This window comes from Leptopilina heterotoma, unplaced genomic scaffold, assembly GCF_015476425.1.
Source record: "Leptopilina heterotoma isolate Lh14 unplaced genomic scaffold, ASM1547642v1 Lhet_265, whole genome shotgun sequence".
NCBI lineage: Eukaryota > Metazoa > Arthropoda > Insecta > Hymenoptera > Figitidae > Leptopilina > Leptopilina heterotoma.
This window is the reverse complement of record NW_025110975.1, coordinates 213,789-238,611: the sequence shown is the minus strand read 5'-3', so window position 1 is coordinate 238,611 and position 24,823 is coordinate 213,789. Positions and strand designations below refer to the sequence as shown.

The following is a 24,823-nucleotide window of genomic DNA, read 5'->3' as shown; positions in this document are numbered from 1 at the left end:
GTTTTTCCTTTTATATAAAAATGTACACTATTTTTTTTTTGTCGTAGAGAAGATATTATTTTAATTGCAAAAAGGAATTTCTGGAAGCAAAATTTTTTAAAAAATAAAAAATTCCTTTGATTATAATTTTTTTTTTTAGAAAAGAAAAACAAATCTATAATATGTAAATAATGTAATTTTAGTGGGGAAAATTACTTCTTTTTTTTCAAGTCTTCAAAACGCTTCATTAAATCGTCAAAGTCTATGTCCTCATTGTTCTCAGTTCCGGTTGGTGTGTCATTGCCTGATGGAACTGGTGGCAAGTCAGGAAGATTGAAATTGCCCGTTGGCATTTTTGATCGTGGCTGCGGTTTTGGCTTCTGATCCGACTATTGAAAAAAAGACAAAATTAAAAAAAACAAATATTTACTAATCTATATTAATAATATTTATAATATTTAAAATTATTAAATTAATGTACTGAAAATCATTGAATTCTTGTAAAGTATTAATTATATCGATAAATTTGAAAATAATTGAATTTTATGAAGAATTCAATTATTTTCAATAATTTTAATAAAATTCATTAGTCATTTTATAAATAATAAAAATCTTCGTAAAAAATTCAATTATTTTTATTTAAATAATAAAATTCTTTTCAGGGAATTTCGTAAAAATAATGTAATTTTTTAAAGCCTAATATTAATTGAAAAATTTGAAAATAATTTTAATAAAATTCTTTAGTCAGTTTATAAATAATAAAAATTTTCTTCAAAAATTCAATCATTTTTATTTAAATAATAAAATTTTTATCAGGCAACTTATTTTCAATTCCATTTTTAAATAAAATCTTCGGAAAATTTCAATTATTTTTCAAAATCTTGTAAAAATAATCCGAGAAAATTCAATTATTTCAAAAAAATAATTGAATTTTTCCCAAAAGTTCAATTATTTAAAAAACTTTTAATAAAATCCAATTCAAGAATTTAATTATTTTTAAAAATAATTAAATTTTCGCTGGAATTCAATTATTTTAAATACAATTTTAATTGAATTCCAGGGAAAATTCAATTATTTTAAATACAATTTTAATTAAATTCCAGGGAAAATTCAATTATTTTTGAACATTTCTTTTAAATTCTTCGAAAGAATTCAATAATATCAATAAATATAGTAAATTTTTCACAGGAATGCAATTTTTTTTAAATACAATTTTAATAAAATTCTTCTCAAAAATTCAATTATTTTTTTTAAATTTTGCAATAATTTCAATTCTTTGTTGAAATAATAAATTTACACGCAAGGCTTCAATTATTTAAATAAAGTTTTAATAAAAATCTATTCAAGAATCTTCAATTATTTTCAGAAATAATTAAATAGTCGATTTACTGAAAATTATTAAATTCTTGTAAAGTATTTATAAAAAAAATTTTAAATAATTGAATTCATTTCAAGAATTTTATCAACATTTTATTTCAATAATTGAATTTTTTCGAGAAAATGTAAATTTTAAAATTGTATTGAAAATAATTTAATTCTTGTCAAGATTTTTATTAAAATTCTTTAAAATTAATTGAATTAATTTGAAGAATTTATTTCAATTTTTTTGAAAATAATGGAGTTTTTTTAAATAATTTTTACTGAAAATTTTGAAATTAATTGAATTTTATGAAGAATTTCTATTAAGTTTTTAAAATAATCGTGTTTATTATTAATTGTAATTTATAATTTTCCTATTAAATTATATTATAATTATTCATAGAAAATTAAATTCTTTTAAAAAATGTTGTTTTTTTTGTCGAAATAATTACATTTTTTTTTTAAGAATTTTAATAAATTTCGTAAAAATAATGTAATTTTCTAAATGTTATTTTCATTGAAAATTTTGAAAATAATTGAAATTTACGAAAAGAATTTATTATTTATATAAGAAAAATGAAATTCTTTTGAAAAATTTTATTAAAATTTTTGAATAATAATAAACAAAAATATATAATAAATGAATTCCTTAAATTTTAAATCTGTAATCATTCAAAAATTGATGTTTATTCTTGAAAATCTAAAATGTTTTAATTTAAAAAATAATAAGAAATGGAATACCGCGTTCTGTGCGCTGGCGCGCGTTTCATTTGCTAGTTCATTAATAATTTTATGTTATTATAATTTACGATTAATATTAAATTTAATAGTCGAAAGCTTAATAAAAAGTTAAATTAAACTATTAAATTTCTACTATTACATTTCATTTTTATTACATAATAAATAAATAACAAATTTATTTCCTATTAATTTTTTTTTTTTTTTTTTTTTTTAATAACTCACTTGTTTGTTCAAATCTGGAGGAAACGATCCGTACGGTGGAGGTAAGTCTTCGTCCTAAAAATTATTTTATTAACTCTTTTAAAAAGTTACAAAAATAAATAAATAAAAAAACAAAAAAAGACGTACGTCTCTGTTTGCATTATCGTTGTCCAATGGAATATTGTAAGACATGGAAGTTGGACTGAATGGAGAATTTTTATCCTTTTCACTACAATTCGATGGCCCCGGGGGATAAAAACCAATTGGAGCATCAGTAGGCGACTAAAAAATTTAATATTTATTTTTAAATACAAAAATTTCTATCTCCTTAAAATTTAAATACTTCATATGTAAAAAAATATTTACATACTTAGAAATTTGTAAACCAGTACAAATTTTTTATCAAATACATATTAAATAAATAATTTTTTATTTTTTTTTAAATTTTTGTTTAAATTTTTGTTTAATTTTTTTTTAAAAATAAATAAAATAAATAACTAAATAAAAAATAAAATAATAATAAATTTGTTAACAAACATAATATTTACAGTTGGAAAATTAAAAATTTTAAACAATTTTTTTTAAAATTGTTTAAAAAAATAATAAATTAAATAAATAATTAAATAAAAAATAAAATAATAATAAATTTGTTAACGAAACATAATAATTACAGTTGGATTAACACCGGGAAGAAGTGGCAACTGTGGAAAGCCAATGAAACCGACGGGTTGAGGCAAACCCCCACCACCACCACTGGCAACATCCAAATTATTTTGCCCGCCACTTGCACCAATGTCAATTAAAAGTGCATCTTCACCCTCGGCCATTACTTGTGGATCGGGCTCATAAACGACATCGTAATTATTCGCAATCTCAATCAAATACTTTTCCACAAGCAATTTTGGTGGCGATTGTACATTTAATTTGTGTTTCAATTTTTCCGAAATTGTTTTTATCACTTCCTCACGACATGCATCAGCATATTGTCTACCGTATTTTGTCGTTAAAATATCGGAAATCACTTTCATTTCTTGAATATCCGTCTGTATTCGTGGCGCTGCCCATATTATTGTCGATATTGCCTCTGCTAAACCATCGTCTAAATTTCTATATATAAATAAAAATAAGTCATTTTATCGATTGTTTATGAATTTCGACAAATTTCTTCTTTTAATATTTTGATATTGTACATCAACCCTATGAATTATTCTCAACTCTGGCGTTCTAATGTCATGTTATTCGGTGAATAACATGACATTTGAGTTGAAATAGAAACATCGCATCGACTTTGACATCCGCTTAAATGTAATTTTGATGATCATTATCAAAACATTAAAAATAGACGATTTTAGACGATAATTGGTCACATTAAGCAGGAAGTTAATATGTTAGGTAGCTTAAATATTTTTAATTTTGAAAAGAAAAATTTCGGAGAGGTCTTTCAGAAACTACTTTAGAAATTTGTTACTAAATTAAATAATCTTGCGAACGATTTTACTAGAATCTTTTAAAATAATTGAATTTCCAAGAAGAAATTTATTACTTTTCAAAATAATTGAATTCTTGTGATGAATATTGTTATTTATGAAAATAATTGAATTTTGCAAAGAATTTTATTAAAATGCCTCAAAATAATTCAATTTTCAGGAATAATTTTTTTAATTATCGACATAATTGAATTCTTTCGAAGAATTATTTATGTAAGTAAATAATTGAATTATTGGGAAGAATTATATTTAAATCTAAAAGAATAATTTAATTTGAATAAAATAATTGAATTTCTGTGAAATTTCTATTTTTTTGGAAATTACTTGAATGTTCGTGTAGAATTTTATAAAAATTTTTGTTTAATAATTGAATTCTTTTGGGAAATTTTATTAAAATAGTAGAATATTGAAAATCATTGAGTTAAAGAAAAAGTTTTTGAAAATAATTGAAATCTTGCCATGAATTTTATTAAAATTTTTGAAAATAATTAAATTTTGTAATGAATTTTATTAAAATTCCTCACAATAATTGAATTTTTCGAAGAATTTTGCTATTTATTTATGAAGGTAATTGAAATGTTGACGACATTTTTTTTAGATTTCTCGAAAATAATTGAATTTTTTGAAAATATTTGGAAATAATTGAATTCTTGGGAAAAATTGTAATATTTTTATAAATAATTGAATTCTTTCAAAGAATTTAAAAAAAACATTATTTTAAATAATTGATGTTTCGTGGAGTTGAAATTAAATTTTTAAGAATAATTGAATTTTTGAGCAACTCCTGTAAAACTGTATTAAAAATAATCGAAATCCAACAATTAGATTTATTATTAATGAAAATAATTGAAATCCTGCCATGAATTTTATTATTTATGAAAATAATTGAGTATTTGCGAAGAATTTTATTAAAATTTTTAAAAATAATTAAATTTCTGAAAAGAATTTTATTATTTATGGAATAATTGAATTATTGCGAAAAATTCTATTAAAATGTTTAAAAAGAAATTGAATTTCTGTGAAAATTTTTGTCTTTTTTGAAAATAATTGAATTTTTTACAAAAAGTTTATGAAAATTTTATTTTAAATAATTGAATTCTTGTTGAAAACTTTATTTGTGAAAATAATTAAATTTTTTGAGCAATTAATTTAAAATAGTATTAAAAATAATTGAAATTCTTCAACGAATTTTATTATTTATGAAAATGAAAATAATTGAATTTTTGTTTCGAATTTTATCAAAAAAATTTTTTTAAAAATTTAATTTCCATGGAAAATATTATTATTAGTGAAAGTAATTGAATTATTGTGAAGAATTGTATAAACATTTTGTTAAATAATTGATTTTCTCGAAATTTTTTTTGAAAATGCTCTAAATTAATTGAATTCTTGTGGAAATTTTATTATTTATGAAAAGAATTGAATTTTGGATGAATTTTATCAATTTTTTTTTAATAATTGAATTCTTTTGCAAAATTTTATTCGAATATTTTTGAAAATAATTGAATCATTTTAAAGAATTTGATTATAATTTTTTAGAATTGTTTCTTTATTTCTAGTATTAGCGAATTTAAAGTAGTGGAAAGTTTAAAAAAAACAGAAATAATAAAAAGTAATAAATAGTAGGATTTAGTAGATGAATGCGAAGCCTGGACTAATATAACAGTCAAAACCCTTTTTTGCAGAATGCCATTGTTATTCAAATAAATCTTCAGTATTGTAAATTGTCATAAACCCATTTTTAACGATTTAATTGGTAGTTGCATAATCTTCTGTTATATAATAGTTAATATGTCGTCATTTTGTCCAGTATTTTTGGACATTTCATGAAATACAAAAGCAAATTACGCACTTTGTGTAATACCCCCCTCTTTAGGATACCATTGTTATTTAAATAAATCTTCAGTAATGTAAATTGTCAGTAACCCCTTTTTAACGATTTAATTTTTAGTTGAATAATCTTCAGTAATATAATAGTTAATACCCCTTTTCTTTAAGATACCATTGTTATTTAAATAAATCTTCATTAATGTAAATTGACAATAATCCCCCTCCCCTTTTTTAGGATCCTACTGTTTTTAAAATAAGTCTTCAGAAATGTAAATTGTATTTGACCCCTTTTTAACGATTTCATTGAAAGTTGAATAATCTTCAGTAATATAATAGTCAGTACCCCCCCCCCCCTTTAGAGGTATATTTAAAGTTTAATAATTTTCAGTAATATAATAGTTAGTACCCCCGTTTTAGACTTTTATTTTAAGTTCATTAATTGATTAATTTTCAGTAGTATAATAGTCAGTACCCCCTGTTTCGAGGTTTTTTAATAATCTTCAGTAGTATAATAGTCAGTACCCCCTTTAAGGTGGTAACTTATTAAATATTCTTCAATAGTATAATAGTCAGTACCCCCTTCTGAGGTGGTAACTTATTAAATAATCTTCAGTAGTATAATAGTCAGTACTCCCTTTTGAGGTGGTAACTTATTAAATAATCTTCAGTAGTATAATAGTCAGTACCCCCCGTTTTTAGAGGTTTATTGAAAGTTGAATAATCTTCAGTAGCATAATAGTCAGTACCCTCTGTTGAGAGGTTTATTGAAAGTTGAATAATCTCCAGTAATATAATAGTTGGAATCTTGTTGTGGCCTTTGGTCAAGAAATTACAAGTCTTATGATGTTATTATGTCAGAAATTTAATTTTGTCCCCAAAATATTTTCACTATGAATTTATAGTAATATAATATCCTTATCTTTTTAGAACCCCAGTTACCTAAATAAATTCCATTTTTTTATTTTTAGTAACAAATCTTCAGTAGTATAGTGAAAAGTATACCCAATTGAAGTATCAAAACACTTTTTACTTTTTTAATTATAATTTTTCATAAAACTTTTTAAACTTTTTCTCTCCGAATATCCGAAATTTTTCCAAATCCTGTAAAAAGAACTCAAAAAACAATGAAAATTAGTATTAGGAAAATGCGCATATTATGTAAAATAGAAATAAAATACAGGTATATAATTTTCAAACAATGACGAAACTTACTTCATTTGTTGAATTAATCCAAATCTTGCAAGTAATAAATCGCAGTACATTTCCATTAATTCAAAGGCCTCAACGACATAATCTTCGCGAATAATATGTTCAACTCGAATTCTTGCTCTCTCAACTTTTCCCGCTGCAATATAATCGGCAATTTCTTTTCTCGCCTTTTGTGCTAATTCTGATTTTTTCTTTTCAAGTAATTTTAATCTATTAATCGCTAACCTTAAATTTGTCTTTAGTTTCGTATAATTCGGACCACTCGCGAACATTTTTAATGTTTTTGATTTGAATTTTTTTTTGTTTTGAAAACTTTACTTTAGAAAACAAAAAGGGACAAAAATTATGAATTCAGAAAATTATATAAACTTGAAATACTAGCTAATTATCAGAATTTTTACTAAATTCTACAGAGAGATAATGATTCTGTTTGACAGAAGAAGTTAGTAATACGAAAAACTGAGTCACATTGTGACGTCATTTTATCATTCTTATCTTATCCATCTATCGAGTAAATACTTAAGTTTGTAGAAGAAAATCTACTTTACCGACAGTGAATCACTTTTTCCAAGAACTTGTCACTCTGCGTCACTCGTTTCGTTTGTTTTGACGTTTTACCCTCAACTTACGTTTACAATTTTTATAAACTAATTATCGTTATTTTTGTCCATTGTTAGTTGAAAAAATATTTTTAAAAAAAGGAAAAATGAGTGAACCAACGACTAGTGGTGGAAAAACACTCGAGGAACGACGAGCGGAGCGAATGAAAAAATTAAAAGAACTTCATTTAAAACGGGTTAGAAATTCCTAACCTCAAAATTTTTCAGAAAGTTATTCTTTTTATATAAATACATTAAAAATTAACTCGTTTCTAATTTAAAATGTAATTTTCGAAGATTTTAATTTGAAACCTTTACGAAATTCAATTATTACTAAAAATTGCAATTATTAGTAACTGCTCCAAAATTCAATTATTATCTCCAAAACTTTAACTAAACTTGATTTTTCAATCAATTTTTATTAGAAAATTCTACGAGAATTCAATTATTTAAATACAAACATAGATAATTTATTGAATAATTGAAGTAAAATTGAATTCCTATACGTAATTTTATCAACAAATTTTTAAATAATTGCATTCCTTCAAGGAATTTTAATAAAATTTTTAAGAATAATTCACATTTTTCGAGCAATTTGATTAAAATTATATTAAAAATAATTGAAATTCTGCAATGAGTTTTATTATTTATGAAAATAATTGAAATATTGCGAAGAATTTTTATAAAAAAGTTTCAAAACAATTAATTTTTTCGAAAAAATTTATGCAAATTCAATATTTAATAATTGAATTCCTGTAAAATTTTCATTATTTTAGAAAATATTTGAATATTCGAGTAGAATTTTGTCAAAATTGTTTTCAAATAATTGAATTCTTTGGGGAAATTTTATTAAATTTTTTTTTAAATAATTGAATTTTATTAAATTCTTTTTAAATAATTGAATTCTTATGATGAATACAATTATTTATGAAAATATTTGAATTATACAATGAATTTTATTAAAATTCCTGAAAATAATTGAAATTTGTCGAAGAATTTTGCTATTTATAAATATAATTGGAATGTTGACGACATTTTTTTTTAGATTTTTTGAAAATAATTGAATTTCTCCGAAGAATTTTATTAATTTTGAAAATAATTGAATTTATACGGAAATTTTTATTAATTTTGAAAATAATTGAATTTATACGGAAATTTTTATTAATTTTGAAAATAATTGAATTCTTGCGAAGAAATTTATAAAAAAATTAAACAATTGAATTCCTGTGAAATTATTATTATTTATGGAAATAATTAAATGTTTGCTTAAAATTTTATCAACATTTTTTTTTAAATAATTGAATTCTTTTGAAAAAGTTTATTAAATCAGTATAGATATTAAAATTCATTGAATTAAGGAAAATTTTTTAAAATAATTGAAATTTTGCAAAGAATGTTATTAAAACTTCTGAAAAAAATTGAAATTTTGACAAGAATTTTATTAATATTTTTAAAAATAACTGAATTTTGGAAAAGAATTTTATTATTTCTAAAGATAATTGACATTTTGACAAGAATTGAAAAAAATTTTTGAACATAATTAAAGTCCTATGGAGAATTTTATTACTTTAGAAAATAATTTAATTTTTGCAATCATTTGTCAATTTTCCAAAATTCAATTTTTTTTAGTATTTTTAACTATAAAATTCTACTAGAAATCCCTAAAAGGAATTTTAAAATTTATGAAAATAATTGAATTATTGCAAAGAATTGAATGCCAAATTTTAAAACATTTAATTTTTTCGAAAAAATTTATGCAAATTCTATTTTTAATAATTGAATTTCTGTGAAATTTTTTTTTTTTTGGAAAATAATTGAATGTTCGTGTCGAATATTATCAAAATTTTTGTTTAATAATTAAATTCTTTTGGTAAATGTTATTAAAACAGTAGAATATTAAAAATCATTGAATTATGAAAAGTTTTGATATAATAATTGAAATTGTTACAAGAATTTTATTAAAATTTTTAAAAAATTGAAATTTTGACAAGAATTTTATTAAAAAATTTTGAAAATAATTGAATTCTTATGATAAATACTATTATTTATTGAAAATAATTGAATACATATTTTGAAAATTCTCGTTTAGAATGAAGCAAGAACACAAAATCACAAAGCAGTTGTTGAGGAAGACAAGAGGAATAATTTGCCAAAAAATTGGGAATCACGTAAACGTCAAGCAGACTGGATTTTGCAAGATGAAGCAGCGCGAAATGATGCTGAAGAGAAGGTAAAATTTTTTTTTCCAAAAACAATAAATTTTATATAAATATTAATTTACATATAAACCAAAGGAAAATTTAAAAATTGATAATTTGAAAATTTTTTAGGGTTTGGATTACGACAGAGTGAAACTTTTAAACACAGAAGCTTTGGAGGCCGAACGCCTTTTACGTAAGCAGAAGAAAAAAAATCCCGATCCAGGTTTCTCGGATTATGAGCAAGCAACATTTCGACAATACAATCGAAATATTAAGGGAATCAAGCCAAATATGGAGTCTTACGAGGATGCAAAGGAAAAACTTGGAGCCGCATTTTACGGCGATCGAAATACAATTTTACATGGTTTACATGAGGATAAAAAAGACGCTGTTGATAAAATGGTGGACGATTTGGAAAAACAGTACGTTCGATATTTTAAATATTTTCTCTATATTTTAATACTTTAACTATTGTTTATTATTTATTATTTATTATTTATTAAATAACATTTAATTAAAAAAAAAATCTTTTCTTTGTTTGCAGAATCGCTAGAAGAAATAAATACAGTAGAAGGCGAACTCATAATGATGACGCCGATATTGATTATATTAACGAGAGAAATGCAAAATTCAATCAAAAATTGGAACGTTTCTATGGCGAGCACACGAGAGAGACAAAACTCAATTTGGAGCGAGGAACGGCAATATAATTTTTTTTTTAAGAAGAGGAAAAAATTTATTTAAATATATAATTTTCAGGTAACAAACAAAAAAAAAGATTTATTTCAACTTTTTTCTTGGATTCTAAATTATATAAATACAATTATTTTTTTAGCTATTAAAAAAACAAATTTCAAAAAGAATGATAAATTCCATTTTCGTGTTTTCGAAAAAAATTGTAACATACATTTTCTTCTTTTTAAAATATGTAGAAAAAAATTTTAATTTTTTCAGTAAGAGCAAAAAAAAAAAAAATTATGTACTCTAAGGTCAATAGAAAAATTAAATAATTACAATATTCACAATCTGTCAGTCATCTTAATTTAAAAATGTAGGTTTTTTTTCTCATTTTTATGGGAATAAATTGTTTCGTTCTTTTTTTTTAATTAATTAAATTAATTATTTACAGTTTTCTCAGATATTTCGCTAATTAAGTTGACGTCAAACGACCCAACTGTGAACGGTTCCTGAAATAAGAGAAATTGTTTTTTTAATTAAACATTCGGCGAAGAGATTTTTTTTCTGTTTTTTTTTTTGCAGATTACTTACGAGGTGAAAAGTTGTGATGATGCGTCACTCTTATGTGAATATCCTGTGTTTCGCCTGCAAAAGAAAGAAAGAGGGAAATATTTTTAAGAAATGAGAGATGGTTTTCTTTTTGGTGCTACAAAAAAGCGGTTTCTTGTAAAAGAAAAAATCTTCAGTAATTTAAGAGAATAAGTAACGAATTAATTCTCTGAAGCAAAGCAACGACGAATTGAACCATGAGAATGGTCAGGGTGAAAGATGGATGAAAGATGGGAACTGGGGAAAAATTTAAAAAAATGAAGTTAATTAAATTAATTAATTAATTAAAATTAACAAAAATTAATTATTTAAGTTTAAAAAAATCCAAAATTCAATTATGATTTTACACAAACTATAAAACAATAAAATTAAATCAAAGCAAAACATTTTAAAACAGTATTTTAATTAATATTCTCTTTCTTTTTTTAAATGAATTTTAATTTTACGAAAACATTACTAAACTTTTAAATCAAGTTTTCTTTTTCTTTTCTAATTTTTCAATAAGTAATTTTTTAAATAAATCTTCAGTAATGTAAATCTTGATATTCCATTTATTATTATTTTGTAAATTAAAAAATTTTATGTTTTTAAGAATAAATATCAATTTTTTAATGATGACAAATTCAAAATTTCAAAAGAATTAACTTATTAAGTACATAATATGAACTATTCTTGTTTATTATTATTCAAAAATTTTAATAAAATTTTTTGCAAGAATTTCATTATTCTCATAATTTTTTAGAGCAATTCAATTATTTTCAATACAATTTTAACAAAATTTCTCGAAAGAATAAAATTATTTTTAAAAATAATAATTAAATTCAATTATTTTCAAGAATTTTAATATAAATTCAATTACTGTCGACAATTTTAATGAAATTCTTTTAAAAACTCCATTATTTTCAAAATTTTTAATAAAATTCCTTCAAAAAATTCAATTATTTTCAAAAATTCAAACCAAAAACTTCGAAACAATTCAATAATTTTTTAGGAATTGAATAATAAATAAGAAAATTCTTCGCAAGAATTAAAATATTTCCATAAATAATAAAATTCTTTAAAGGAATTCAATTTTTTTTTGTAAATAGTAAAATTCTTCTGAGAAATTCAATTATTTTCAATACAATTTTTTTAAAATTTCTAGGAAAAAATTAAATTATATTCAATATAATAATTTTGATAAAATTTCTCTACTATAGGTTCAATTATTTTTAAAAATTTTAATAACATTTTTCTAATTCACTCAATTGTACTCTAAAGTTTTCAATAAACTTCTTTCTAAATTTCAATTATTTTCAAAATTTGCAATTTAAATTTTTTTATAAAAATTACATTATTTTTTAGAAAATTTAATGAAATTCTTTTAAAAAAATATAATTATTTACAAAAACTCTAATAAAATTGTTTAAAAGAATTTAATTTTCTTTGAAAAAGAAAATTCATAGAAAACTATGAATAATTTTAATTTAATTTAATTGGAACATTATTAATTACAATCAATAATAAACACGATTATTTTAAAAACTTAAAAGAAAGTCTTCAAAAAATTCAATTACTTTCAAAATTTTCAGTAAAAATTATTGAAAAAGACTCCATTATTTTAAAAAAAAATTGAAATAAATTCTTCAAAACAATTCAATTATTTTAAGGAATTTTAATAAAAATCTTGCCAAGAATTAAATTATTTTCAATACAATTTTAATTAAATTTTCTTGAAAGAATTCAATTTTTGAAAAATGTGTTGATAAAATTCTTCAAATGAATTCAATTATTTTCAAATTTTTTTTTATAATTATACTTTACAAGTATTCAATGATTGTCAGTACATCGACAATTTAATTATTTTTGAAAATAATGGAATTAAATTAAAGCTGTATTTAAAATAATTGAATTCCAGTTAAGAATTTTATTATTTATAAAATATTAGAAATTTATTTCTCGAATTTTTTTGATGAATTATAATTAAAAATTTTAAACACGATTTTTTTAATCAAAATGTTTTAAAAAAAATAATTCTAAAAAGTTATTATTTTTTGTACATATTTGAATTTTCGGAAATATGAAATTGAAAATACTGAAAATATTGAATTTTAAAAAATTAGAAGTTATTTTTAATTAATTTTCATTTTTAAATTTACAATTTAGAGAGTTTTCATTAACATTTTTGATAAAATTCAATTATTTTTGTAAATTTGCAATAAAAAAAGATTTTTATTATAAATGTATTTGAAAAATTGAATTTTCTTAGAAAATGATTCAAACATAATTATTGAAAGATTTACAGTTATCTTTCGCTTTAAAAAAAAAAAATTGAAAAAGTTGAGGATTTTTTTATTTTAAAAATACAAAAATATATAGTTGGACTAGTTTTTGGATTGTCCGATTCTTTTTAAATATTATTATAATAAATAAAATAAATAAAATTTATTATAATAATATAATAAAGTATAAAACAATATGAATAATTAACTGATAATTAAAATTTTTATTAATTATTTAAATAGTTAAATATTCCCTAAAATGAATTTTTACTAATTTAAAAATTATACACGATTAATTTTTATATATCTGGGATATAATAAAAGAATATTCCACTTCATATACTGTAAATATCTAATTATTGCGATTTTCAATTTATTAATAAATCTGCATATTTTATATATTTAATAAATTAAATATATCAGTTACTCTAAAAAAAGTTGAGTATAACATTTACAATTTCATTTTGAAAAATACATACAGGCACTTATTCAATTTGATTATTTGGTATTAATCGCTATATTAGTTAACGTCATTTTGGTCAATTGTGTAACAAATATTATTACAAATCACTTCATGCCGTTAGATAATAATTCTCACTAAGATTTCAAAGGCGTCATTATTTATCAACTGAAGAAAGAATTGGACAAACTATTAGGACGGAAAAAATTTAGTCTAGGAGCGTATTTTTGAATTTTTATATTAACAATAATTTACAACAACACTTTTTTTCTAATTTTCTTAATAATATAAATTATTAATTGAATAATTAATTAATTAAATAATTAAACAATTATTAATTAAATAAATAATTATTAATTAAATAATTTATATTTTCGATTCAAGGAAGAAAGAATTCTTTCCTCCTTGAATCGAAAATATATATTACACGGAAGGATAAAAATTATTTTAAATAAAATGTTAATGTTCAAAATTTTAAATTTAAAAAATCAAAAATCTAGACTGTACTATTAATAAATTATTTTTGTCCAATTCATTCTAAAATTGCATGCGATTAAATACAAAACACACACAAAAAAAAATTACACGAGTTTCACAACCTCCGATGTCGGTAAATATATATACAAAATTTTTGCTTCGTCATTTAGGGAAATAATTTTATCTCTTTCTAATATTTTCTTCTTAATTCGAAAAATAATTTTTTTTTCCCTTTCGAGGTAAATAATTATCTTTCCTTAATTTTTTTTTTCATTTTCCCATTGATTGTAATAATTATTATTTGCGAGAAGTGTCTTTGGACTCGGAGGTCGGTCTCGGTCCGAGAAATCCACTCGTCGAGCAATTATTTGGTGGTTGAGATTCGAGCGGGAATTTCGCGAAATTCCTACCTGACGATAGTGATGGCATTATTCGCAATAGATCGCATTGCTCGCATCTCTTCATTAGTGGATGATTTTTGAATGTGCACATTCGACAGACCCAGGAGGGTCCATCCCTATCTTCTGGATTGCCTCTGTCAATTGGCACTTGCCACGCTGGTGGCTCCGCAGGCAATGGCGGTGGTATTAACGCCGTTCTTGGGCCGAAAGGTTGCCCCGTGTAAATGCCACGATAAAATTCTTCATTCGCATCTCTAACTGCAACTGAAAATTAAAATAATTATTATTATAGCGAAAAATTTATTTTTTTTCTCAAATTTCTTCAATTAAAAAGTTTCTTCCTCACCGCCTGGCTCCGAATTCTGATCAATTTCGTTCGCCATTTTGTTACACTCGACTTGTAGTTGGAATATTTCCCTCTGTAATTTCTGCTTGTAGGCCTAAAAGAAATTGGATCTAAGTAAATTATCTTAGGTGGTAGCTCAGGGTTACCGCAAAAAATTAATTTTGTTTTTCCCTGATTTCCAGACAAAATTTTGACTATTTCTCACTGACATTAAAGAATATTCTAATTCACTCTAAAAATAATAATTATACTCAAAAAATGTTACTCAAAAAAATATAAAATTATTCGAAAACATCAATTCTTATTTAAATAAATATTTTATTTAATCATTATCTATTATTTTTTCATAGCAATTAAGATTTTCAAAAATATTAAATTCAACCATTTTTGAAATTCAATAACTTATAAGAAAATTATTATTATTGTAAAACATGAAGATACCTATGTTTTATAATTATAATAATTTAAATTTCCATAAAATTTTTCAGAAAAAATCAAATTATTTACACAAAATTTTAATAAAGTTTTTCGCAAGAATTCAATTATTTTTAAAAGTATATAATAAAAAATATAATAAAGTATAATAAAACTTTTCACATAAATTCAATTATTTAAAAAAAAATGTAATAAAATCCGTTGTGTACGAAATCAATTATTTTCATAAATTATAAAGTTTTTCATAGGATTTCAATTATTTTTAATTATAATTTTTAATGAATTCCTCGAAAAATGTAATTAACTTCAAAAATTTTTTACAAGAATTCAATTTCATTTCACAAATTTTTAAAATAAAATATAATAAAGTTCTTCAAAAAATGTAATTGTTTTCAAAAATTTTATTAAAATTCTTCAATAAAAAATAAATTATCAATCATTTCTAATAATTCCTGCAAAAGTTTGTTGAGAATTTTCAAATCCATTCGTTTACAATTTAATTTTACAAAATTTCAATTATTTGAAAATTCTGCAATTAACTATTTAGAAAATAAAAACTTGAAATAATTTCAAAAAAAAAAATTCAAGTAAACTTTTTCAAAACAATTAATTCTTCAGAATTGTTAATTAAAATTATGAAAAATTCAAATTTTCAAAAATTTTAATTTGAAACCTTTTTAAAATTCAATTATTTCAAAAAATTCAGGCTGTAATGCATTTAATTTATTCAATTATTATCTCAAATTTTAATTGAAATTCGTTTTTAAATAAATTTTTATTAGAAAATTCTACGAGAATTCAATTATTTAAATAAAAAAATAAATAATATATTGAATAATTGAATGTTTCTCAAAATTAAATTCTCATAAAAGATTTTATTAACAAATTTTTAAATATTTGAATTGTTACGACAAATCTTAATAAAATGTTTAAGAATAATTCCATTTTTCGAGGAATTCGATTAAAATTTTATTAAAAATAATTAAAATTCTGCGATGAGTTTTATTATTTATAAAAATAATTAAATTCCTACAAAGAATTTGATTATTTTTCAAAATAATTGAATCCCTGTGAAAAATTTTATTACTTTTCAAAATAATTGAATTTGTGTTAATTTTTATTATTTATGAAAATAATTAATAGGTAAATATTTGCGTAGAAATTTATCTCTATTTTTCTAAATAATTGAATTCTTTCGGCAATTTTATTAAAATTTTTAAAAATAATTGAATTTTGGAAAAGAATTTTATTATTTTTGAAGATAATTGATATTTTGGAAAAGAATTTCATTATTTTTAAAGATAATTGATATTTTGACAAATTTTTATTATTTTTTGAATTTTGAATATTATTTTTTGACAAGAATTAAAAAAGATTTTTGAACATAATTATTTGTAAGTTAATTGAATGCCAAGTTTAAAAACATTTGATTTATTCGAAAAAATTTATGCAAATTCTATTATTAATAATTGAATTCCTGGGAAATTTGTATTGTTTATGAAAATAATTTAATGTTCGTGTAGAATATTATCAAAATTTTTGTTTAATAATTGAATTCTTTTGGGAAATTTTATTAAAATAGTAGAACATAGAAAACCATTGAATTAAGAAATTTTTTTGAAAATAATTGAATTTTTGCCATTTTCTTAAAATTTTTAAAAATAATTGAAATTTTGTCATGAATTTTATTAAAATTTTTGTAAATAATTGAATTCTTGTGATGAATTCTATTATTTATGATAATAATTGAAATTTTGACAAGAATTTGATTACAATTTCTGAAAATAATTGAATTTCGGTGAAGAATTTTGCTAAATATTTATAAAAATAATTGAATTGTTCACCATTTTTTTTTTTAGATTTTTTGAAAATAATTGAATTTCTCCAAAGAATTTTATTACTTTTGAAAATAATTGAATTCTTGTGATGAATATTGTTATTTATGAAAATAATTGAATTTGACAATGAATTTTATAAAAATTCCTGAATATAATTGAAATTTGGCGAAGAATTTTGTTATTTTTAAAAATAATTGAAATCTTGACAAGAATTTTATTTTAATTTTTGAAAATAATTGAATTCATGGAAAGAATTTTGATATTCATTAAGATAAGCAGTTGAATTCTTTCAAAGAATTGAGTTAAATTTTTTAAAATTGAAACTAATTTCAACAAAATTGAAATTAAAATTTAAAAAAAAATACTTTATTAAATGATTTATAAGCAATAAGTTTATGTCAGTTCTTCAATAGAATGAAGTCATTTAAAAGAAATTATTGTCAGAAATAGAAAAAATTTAAGGTTTTTTTTAGAATTCGTGGTAATTTCATAATTTATGAGGCAAACAAAATGAAAAAAATTCAGAATTTTCTTATTAACTCTAAAAATTATACCTCGGGTGACATGTTAGCGTCAAACGGTCGCAAGAGTAACTCGATTTCCATCTTCATGGACTCGAGTCTCAATTTCTCAGCCTCGACCTCACGGGCAAGTCGGTCCTTCCTCTCCAATTGCTCGGCGATCAATTGCCGTTGATTCTCAGTCATTAGCGATAAGGCTTGATCGATTTTCGTCAGGTCTTCCGATGAGGGCACAAGAGATCCTTGCGCCCCCAGGGGAGTTGTGGGTAAACTCGTCGCCGATGAGTGTGCATGAAGGGAGGAGGATGGTGCCATTGAGGGTGTTGTTGGCGCGCTCATTGTCATCGTCGGCCGGGACAATTGACTCGGTGGTCCCAATGGAAGACCAGAAGGTCGACGTAAATTGTACTGATCCGTGGGTAGAAGGCTGCTGGGTCTTGTGGGACCCATTGGAGGTCGGATACGCGCCGAAGTGACTGTGCCGATGTTTCCCGGTCCAATGCTGATTTGCACTCGACTCTGGAAACCCCGTGGATTTGACGACGATGTCGAATAAGTCAAACTCGATCCAATTGGTGACTGTGCTTCCGAATTTGGCGGTCGTAGGGTCAGACTAACGGACGTGAAACTACGACTCTGTTCAGTCGTTAGCGGAAGACTCAGGTTCATGAACGGCTCCGTGTAGTGTGGACGAGGCTCCAAGACGATCTCGCTCCTGTGAGGCGCGCTCGGCAATCCGAAACCTAAACCGAAAAGTAATTAGAACTTAGATATTTAGGGCTCATTACACCAACCTCAATTAAAAGTTAATCAATGATTAAAGCTAGTTTATCATTGAGATGGCCAAAACAAAAATTCTGCGGATAGGGAACTTAGCAGCTTCGAGAAGAATGTTGTTGAGCAAGTCGACTTGATCCCTAAAATACTGGAAGGCATGTGGCGTGCTTGCAAAAAGCAGAAGAACATCAGTAAGGATGTTCAGGATGGAATGGTAGCTTTAAGGAAGGTGAGGAAAAGGGTGTATTGTCGAAACGTCTATGACTAATGTGGTTTGTCACTAATTATGATTTTTTAAACGAAAAAAAATTCCATCAGAACAACTCTATATATTTAGATTGTACATAGTCTTACCTGTAGTTTTCACTGGACTGCAGGCCACATTGACATTGAGTTCAAAACCAGTGGGTTCAATCTCCGGACTGCAATATGTCCCCGAATCCAATGACTGTGTGAAATTAATAGGCGGAACTCGGGTACAATTAACGATACGACGACTCGATCCAATGTCAAGAACACCAGGCCTATGAGGACGTGCTTGTGAAATAATCGCTACTTGTTCTTGACTCATAGCGATACCACGTCCCTGTTCCTGGCTCGGTCCAGGCGGTGGGAACGCTCCCGGCGAAGGACGACGTTCTTGCGCTTCTCGCAGACTTCTTGCACATGTCTCCTTATTATGTCCTTCCTAAAGAATTTTTAGGATTATAAACCCTTCAACTGGACTAGTTTTACTTTCACTTGGACAAAACATATTTCATGCTTTTCATGCTTGATAAAAAAAAGGTGTTTGTACTCCTAAAAGCTACAAGGATATAGGATAATATATTAGAAAAATAAGACGCACATGTATATCACTCTCATGCGGGAAGGCCTTTTTGTACAATCAGGAAATATTGTCGTTGTTCGAAGGAAATAATTGTTATCATCGGAGCGTTGAAGTTGTTATGAGGGGGTGGTAGTAGTAGTAGTAGTAGTAGAACGTCGATGCAACGATGAGACGGACACCCTTAATATACCTGGGCGATGCACTCGGCAACGATGTGATCAGAGAGTGTTGGGAATTGCTGCTTCAGCTCATGGAACAGCTGCATGATGGCAATTTTAGAGCAGGTGCACTCCCCCATCTCGGGCCTCCATTATCCTCCCAACTATCTAACAAAAATTGCACAAAAAATCCATTTAACCCTGTGCTCCTAAAAGAGACCCAAAAATTTCCGATGAGAAAATTTCTTAGAGGATTCAAAATTAGGTTCAAAATAGGAAAATAATTCCTAAGGGAAATTTTAATCTCTACCGCAAGGTCCATATAGATTGTGATCTAATTCTTGGAGAGAAAATAAAATCTTTAGGTTTCCCCTACCCCCTTATTTGTTGGACACCTGTGCTGCGTGCCATTCTACACGGATATAGAAAGCACGAGTGTGATGTGTAAGTGCCACATAATTAGACGGCACGCGCCTTCACATTCGCACGTGTTCACCTCCCCCCAATTTTAACATTCTCCATTGCACGTGCAACCGTTCATATAATCCAAAATTTTACCCAACCTGTCTTTCTAGAAACTTCTATTTTACCAATTATAATCTTCAGTAATTTAATAGTTAGTACCCCCTTCTTTCAGAAACCGACTGATATTTACAAAAATCTTCAGGAATGTAAATTGATACTAACCCCCCTTTTTTGGGTTCCTACTGTTTTTAAAATAAGTCTTCAGTAATGTAAATTGTCAGTATGACCCCTTTTTAACGATTTCATTGTAAGTTGATAATTAAATTTAAAAAAGTAGCAAAAAGTAGCTTTCAAACTAAAAAAAAGTAGTAAAAAAGTAGCTATCGAAAAATTAAACTTGACGACAAAAAAAAAAACTCGTTTTAGACACTTCACAAAACTGACAAAAATCCCATTCTATATTTTATTTTCCTGACTTTTTCCTAATTTTCATCAAAAATATTTACTTCTTTGTTATTCTGCTGATAAATTGAATTCCTGCAACGAATTTTATTCTTCATGAAAGAATTTAAATATTTATAAAATTAATTTAGTTCATGCGAAAAATTTTATAAAAATTTTTAAATAATTCATTTCTTTCGACCAATTTTAAGCAAATTCTAATTTAAATAATTGAATTCCAGAGGAATTTTTATTATTCAAGCGAAAATAATTGAATTCTTACGAGGATTTTAACAAAAAAATTTTTTAAAGAATTGAATTCTGTTTGGAAATTTTATGAAAAAAGTAACTATTGAAAATCATTGAATTGCGAAAAGTTTTTAAAAATAATTACCTAAATTTTACAAAGAATTCTATTAAATTAATTTTATAAAATTTGTTTGAAAATAATTGAATTCCGTTAAATAATTGAAATCATGCGATGAATATTATTTATGAAAATAATTGAATAGTTGCAAAAAATTTTATTAAAATTTTCAAAAATAATTGAATTCTTGAGAAGAATTTTAATATTTATAAAAAAAATTTGAATTATTGCAAAGAATTTTATAAAAATGCCTCAAAATACTTGAATTTTCGGGTATAATTTTGTTATTTATCAACATAATTGAATTCTTTCGAAAAATTATTTATGTAAATAATTGAATTCTTGGGAAAATTTTTTTTAAAATCTAAAAGAATAATTGAATTATTTCAAAAAAAATTAATTAACATTTTATTTAAAATAATTGATTCCTTTCGAAAAATTTTTTTTAAGAATTTCTGTAAAATTGTATTAAAAATAATTGAAATCCTGCAATGAATTTTGTTATTTATAAAAATAATTGAATACTTGGAAAGAATTTTATTAAAATTTTCAAAAATAATTGACAAAAATTTTATTATTTATGAAAATAATTGAATTATTGTAAAAAATTGTATTAAAATGTTTTAAAAACAATTGAATTTCTGTGAAAAATTTTTTTTTTTTTGAAAATAATTGAATTCTTTATAAAAATTTTATAAACATTGTTTTAAATAATTAATTTTTTCGAAATATAGTAAATATTATCAAAATATTATTTTAAATAATTGAATTCTTGTGAAAAACTTTATTTATGAAAATAATTGAAATTTTTCGAAGAGTTTTATTATTTATGAAAATAATTAAATTTTTGCTTAGAATTTATTCAAAATTTTTTTTAAATAATTGAATTTTCTTTAAAAATGTTATTATTAGTTAAAGTAATTGAATTATTATTGTATAAAAATAATAAATAATTAAATAATTATTGTATAAAAATTTTGTTAAATAATTGATTTTTTCGAAATTTTTTTGAAAATGCTTAGTAGTTGAATTCCTGTAGAAATTTTATTATTAATGAAAATTATTGAATTTTGGATGATTTTTATCCATTTTTTTAAATAATTGAATTTTTTTGCGAAATTTTATGAAAATACTAGATATTGAAAATAATTGAATTTCGAATATTTTTTGAAAATAATTGAATCATTTTAAAGAATTTGATTATAATTTTTGAGAATAATTTTTTGATTATTTATGGAAATTCTAAAAAAAACAAATATTAGCTTTTAGAGGCAGAAATCTAAAAAAAGTACCCAAATAGTAGCATAACGTAAAAAAAGTTGTAAATAGCAGGTTTTACTAGATGACTGCGAAGCCTGTTAAAATATTTAATACCCCCTTCTTTACGATTTTTTTTTTTGTTGATTTAATGGCTTTTTGCAAAGCAGATAGCCAAAACACAATCCTTCTTTAGAATAATTTAGAATCAAAAATTTTTTTTCTATTATCCCCCCTCTTTTTTTTCTTATCTATGCGCCTTAGTGGCGTTTGTCCGAACTACCAAGATGACCGTTATCTTAAAAAACGACTGATTTTTGGCGAAGGTTAGGTGAATTTACTTCATTTACTTCTTTTACTCTAATGTAGGAATAATAAATAGAAAAAAAATTTGTCACTCTAGAATATTGAATGTGTTATAATTGTGTTATTGTCTGGAATTTTATGAAAATAGAGTGATGATGTGTTAAGCAATTTGGAGGTGCTAACATAATAAGAGCGAAACTCAAATCCTCGAGAGATTTGGCATGAGCTGGACCGAATCAAGAAGTCGAAAAAAAAAGAAAAAAGCAAAAGGAATCCGGATTTGGCAAGCGGCCACGCATCTTTTAACTGAACCACCAGTAAATTAATTCCTCATCGCGAAATACTTTCTATACATGTATATATAAACCATTTGCACCTGGCGAATAATGCAATTTTTTTTCTTTTTGGAAAATTTCAAAACTTTTTCTATATTACAAATAGAAAATTAAAATTTTAAAATTAATTTAAAAATTCTAAAATTAATTTTGAAATTAAAATTTAGTTATTTTAAATATTAATTTTAGTAAAATATTAAAACTTAAAAAAAAATTTAGCTTTTGAACCCCTTTCCTCTTTTTTAAATTAGTGAAGAAAAGGAGCAGTAAGGTTACTGCTGCAGGTTGTCATGGAAACATAAAGAGCAAGAGAGTTAGTGAATTAAACATTGAATTTAATGACTCTCTTACTCTTGTATGTCACCATGACAACCTGCAGGCATGGAAGGCTAACAGACAAATATCCAAATCTACTTTTTATAATATAAAAAAAATTTAATAATTGAAAAATAATTCCCCTTCTTCAAAACTGGAAATTTTTTTAAGTTTTCATAAATTATAAAAATTTAAAAAAAGAATTTTGTATTTTTAGAATTTTTCTCATTGCGACTAAAAAAATTGTGTATACGTGAATGTTAATTGTCAAATTTGATGCCATGCCAACTCGTGTGAAAATAACGTTCCATCACTGTCTGTCATTTTACATCAGACAAAACATTAGATACTGGTAATTTATCTCTTTTTAATTATTAAACAAAAGAAAAAAAAATTGCCTATATACCTATAAGTAAAAATTTTTAAAATATAGTGTTTTTTCTATAGAAAAAAACACTATATTTTAAAAAATTTTCCTCCTCGATTCGAATATTTAAACATTTATTTATTTTCCACATTTGCTAATTAATTGTATTTTATTAACCGTATCACTAAAACTAAAGTGAACATTTAGGAATAAATTTATTTTCTCAAATAAAAACCCAAATATTTATAAATCTCTCTTAGGTGTTTAATCTAACCTTAAAAAAAATTAAAAATAATAACCGGAACTCAGTTTATAATTTCAAACGAAAATTAATCTTTTTGCCAAATTTATAAAATAAACAATTTTCACATGTTTACTGCAAGTGCCAAAAAATTGTGTTATTATATTTGCAATCCCCCAAGTGGCGCATTCCATTGCACAAGTGATATTTTCGTGTGTGTCACTTGGAAGGAATTGGTTGAAATTTTGTCACTTAATCGCTAGGAAATATTTTTCATAAATCGTTGATCAATTTTTTAATTCAAAATAATTTTCCACCCCCTTAAAAAAAGAGGACTAGAGACGTGTAAAGAAATGAAAATTTTAAAGTGAAAAAAATTTTTTAACTCACCGAACGGCAACCATTAAGGTCGGGAAAAGTCTCGAAAACTTGGCACCTCAATTGACTAATTGAAAAATTACTGGAAATAATTTCCAAAAGTTTTTTTCTCCTCTTAAATTGTCATTTATTGGAAATAAAATCACAATATTGTAGGGTTTACTTTTTTTTTCCTAAGGCACTTGAAAAGCGTTTTTTTTCTCTTATCTTATATTACTATTTTAAAAAGGCAAATAAACGTCTCGACAATCCGTCGTGTCGAGCGATCAGCTGTCCACTGCGTATTTGACAAACGACATCAAATTTTTAACTTGTATTTAAATTCTTTTCGGTTTATTTCTTTTAAATTTTCTTAAAAAAAGGTTCAAAAAATACTAAAAATTGAATTTTTATATTATTTATTTACCCCACTTTAGGCAAAATACATTTTTTTTCTTCAATTCCAAACAAGTCTTAACGAAAGTCGCTCATTTGACTACTGTAGTCAAGATGGCGACATTCTACTAATTCTATTTTATGAATGGACAAATCATGGAAGGGGAATTTCTATTTAAAAATTTTTCAATTTACAAAAATAATCGATATTTTTGTACTTATCTTTACTTCTTCGGTTGAAAATAATTTAAATAAATAAAATAAATAAAATTTATAAAATTGATAAAATTCATCATTGTAAGGTAAGAAAAAAGGCGCGAAATTTAAAAATGAAAAATATTCAAAAAAGGAAAAGGGAAAATTATCAACAAATATACTGTAAACACTGGTATATTTTTCTATGAGTATAAACCAAAGTTGCAGTAATACAATAATATAATTAATAATTAATAATAATATATATTTTTTTTATTTATATAATAATTAATAATACGATAGCGATCAAATTTTTTATTTCCTCCTCGTATAGGAAAATCTTACAAAATCAAAGCGACATTTATAAATACCTTCTTTGCTTGTT

The 24,823-nt window shown here is 23.6% G+C and overlaps 3 protein-coding genes across 6 annotated transcripts; 1 reads left to right on the top strand and 2 right to left on the bottom strand.

The window, feature by feature from the left end:
- Positions 1–104: 104 nt before the first annotated feature.
- On the bottom strand, positions 105–7,251 carry LOC122503602 (IST1 homolog). Its single transcript, XM_043614200.1, has 5 exons — positions 6,810–7,251; positions 2,952–3,387; positions 2,428–2,562; positions 2,302–2,355; positions 105–368 (listed from the first exon to the last, which is right to left on the bottom strand). The coding sequence occupies exons 1-5, from the start codon at positions 7,076–7,078 to the stop codon at positions 192–194; spliced, it is 1,071 nt and encodes a 356-aa protein (XP_043470135.1). The 5' UTR covers positions 7,079–7,251; the 3' UTR covers positions 105–191.
- Positions 7,252–7,379: 128 nt separating this feature from the next.
- Positions 7,380–11,107, top strand: LOC122503603 (pre-mRNA-splicing factor Syf2). Its single transcript, XM_043614201.1, has 5 exons — positions 7,380–7,602; positions 9,495–9,635; positions 9,736–10,028; positions 10,151–10,365; positions 10,867–11,107. Exons 1-4 carry the CDS (start codon positions 7,513–7,515, stop codon positions 10,314–10,316), a joined length of 690 nt encoding a protein of 229 aa, XP_043470136.1. The 5' UTR covers positions 7,380–7,512; the 3' UTR covers positions 10,317–10,365; positions 10,867–11,107.
- LOC122503601 (mitogen-activated protein kinase kinase kinase 7-interacting protein 3 homolog) lies at positions 10,651–24,312 on the bottom strand. 4 transcript variants are annotated; one of them, XM_043614198.1, is made up of 8 exons: positions 23,881–24,312; positions 19,429–19,564; positions 18,764–19,097; positions 17,666–18,375; positions 14,839–14,932; positions 14,502–14,756; positions 10,876–10,929; positions 10,651–10,793 (listed from the first exon to the last, which is right to left on the bottom strand). In XM_043614198.1, exons 2-8 carry the CDS (start codon positions 19,534–19,536, stop codon positions 10,768–10,770), a joined length of 1,581 nt encoding a protein of 526 aa, XP_043470133.1. In that variant the 5' UTR covers positions 19,537–19,564; positions 23,881–24,312; the 3' UTR covers positions 10,651–10,767. The 4 variants fall into 4 exon arrangements, with proteins under 4 accessions (XP_043470133.1, XP_043470132.1, XP_043470131.1 ...); XM_043614197.1 differs by lacking the exons at positions 10,651–10,793; positions 10,876–10,929 and having other exon boundaries at positions 13,495–14,756; positions 19,429–19,560; positions 23,881–24,311; XM_043614196.1 differs by lacking the exons at positions 10,651–10,793; positions 10,876–10,929 and having other exon boundaries at positions 13,495–14,756; positions 23,881–24,310.
- Positions 24,313–24,823: the final 511 nt, after the last annotated feature.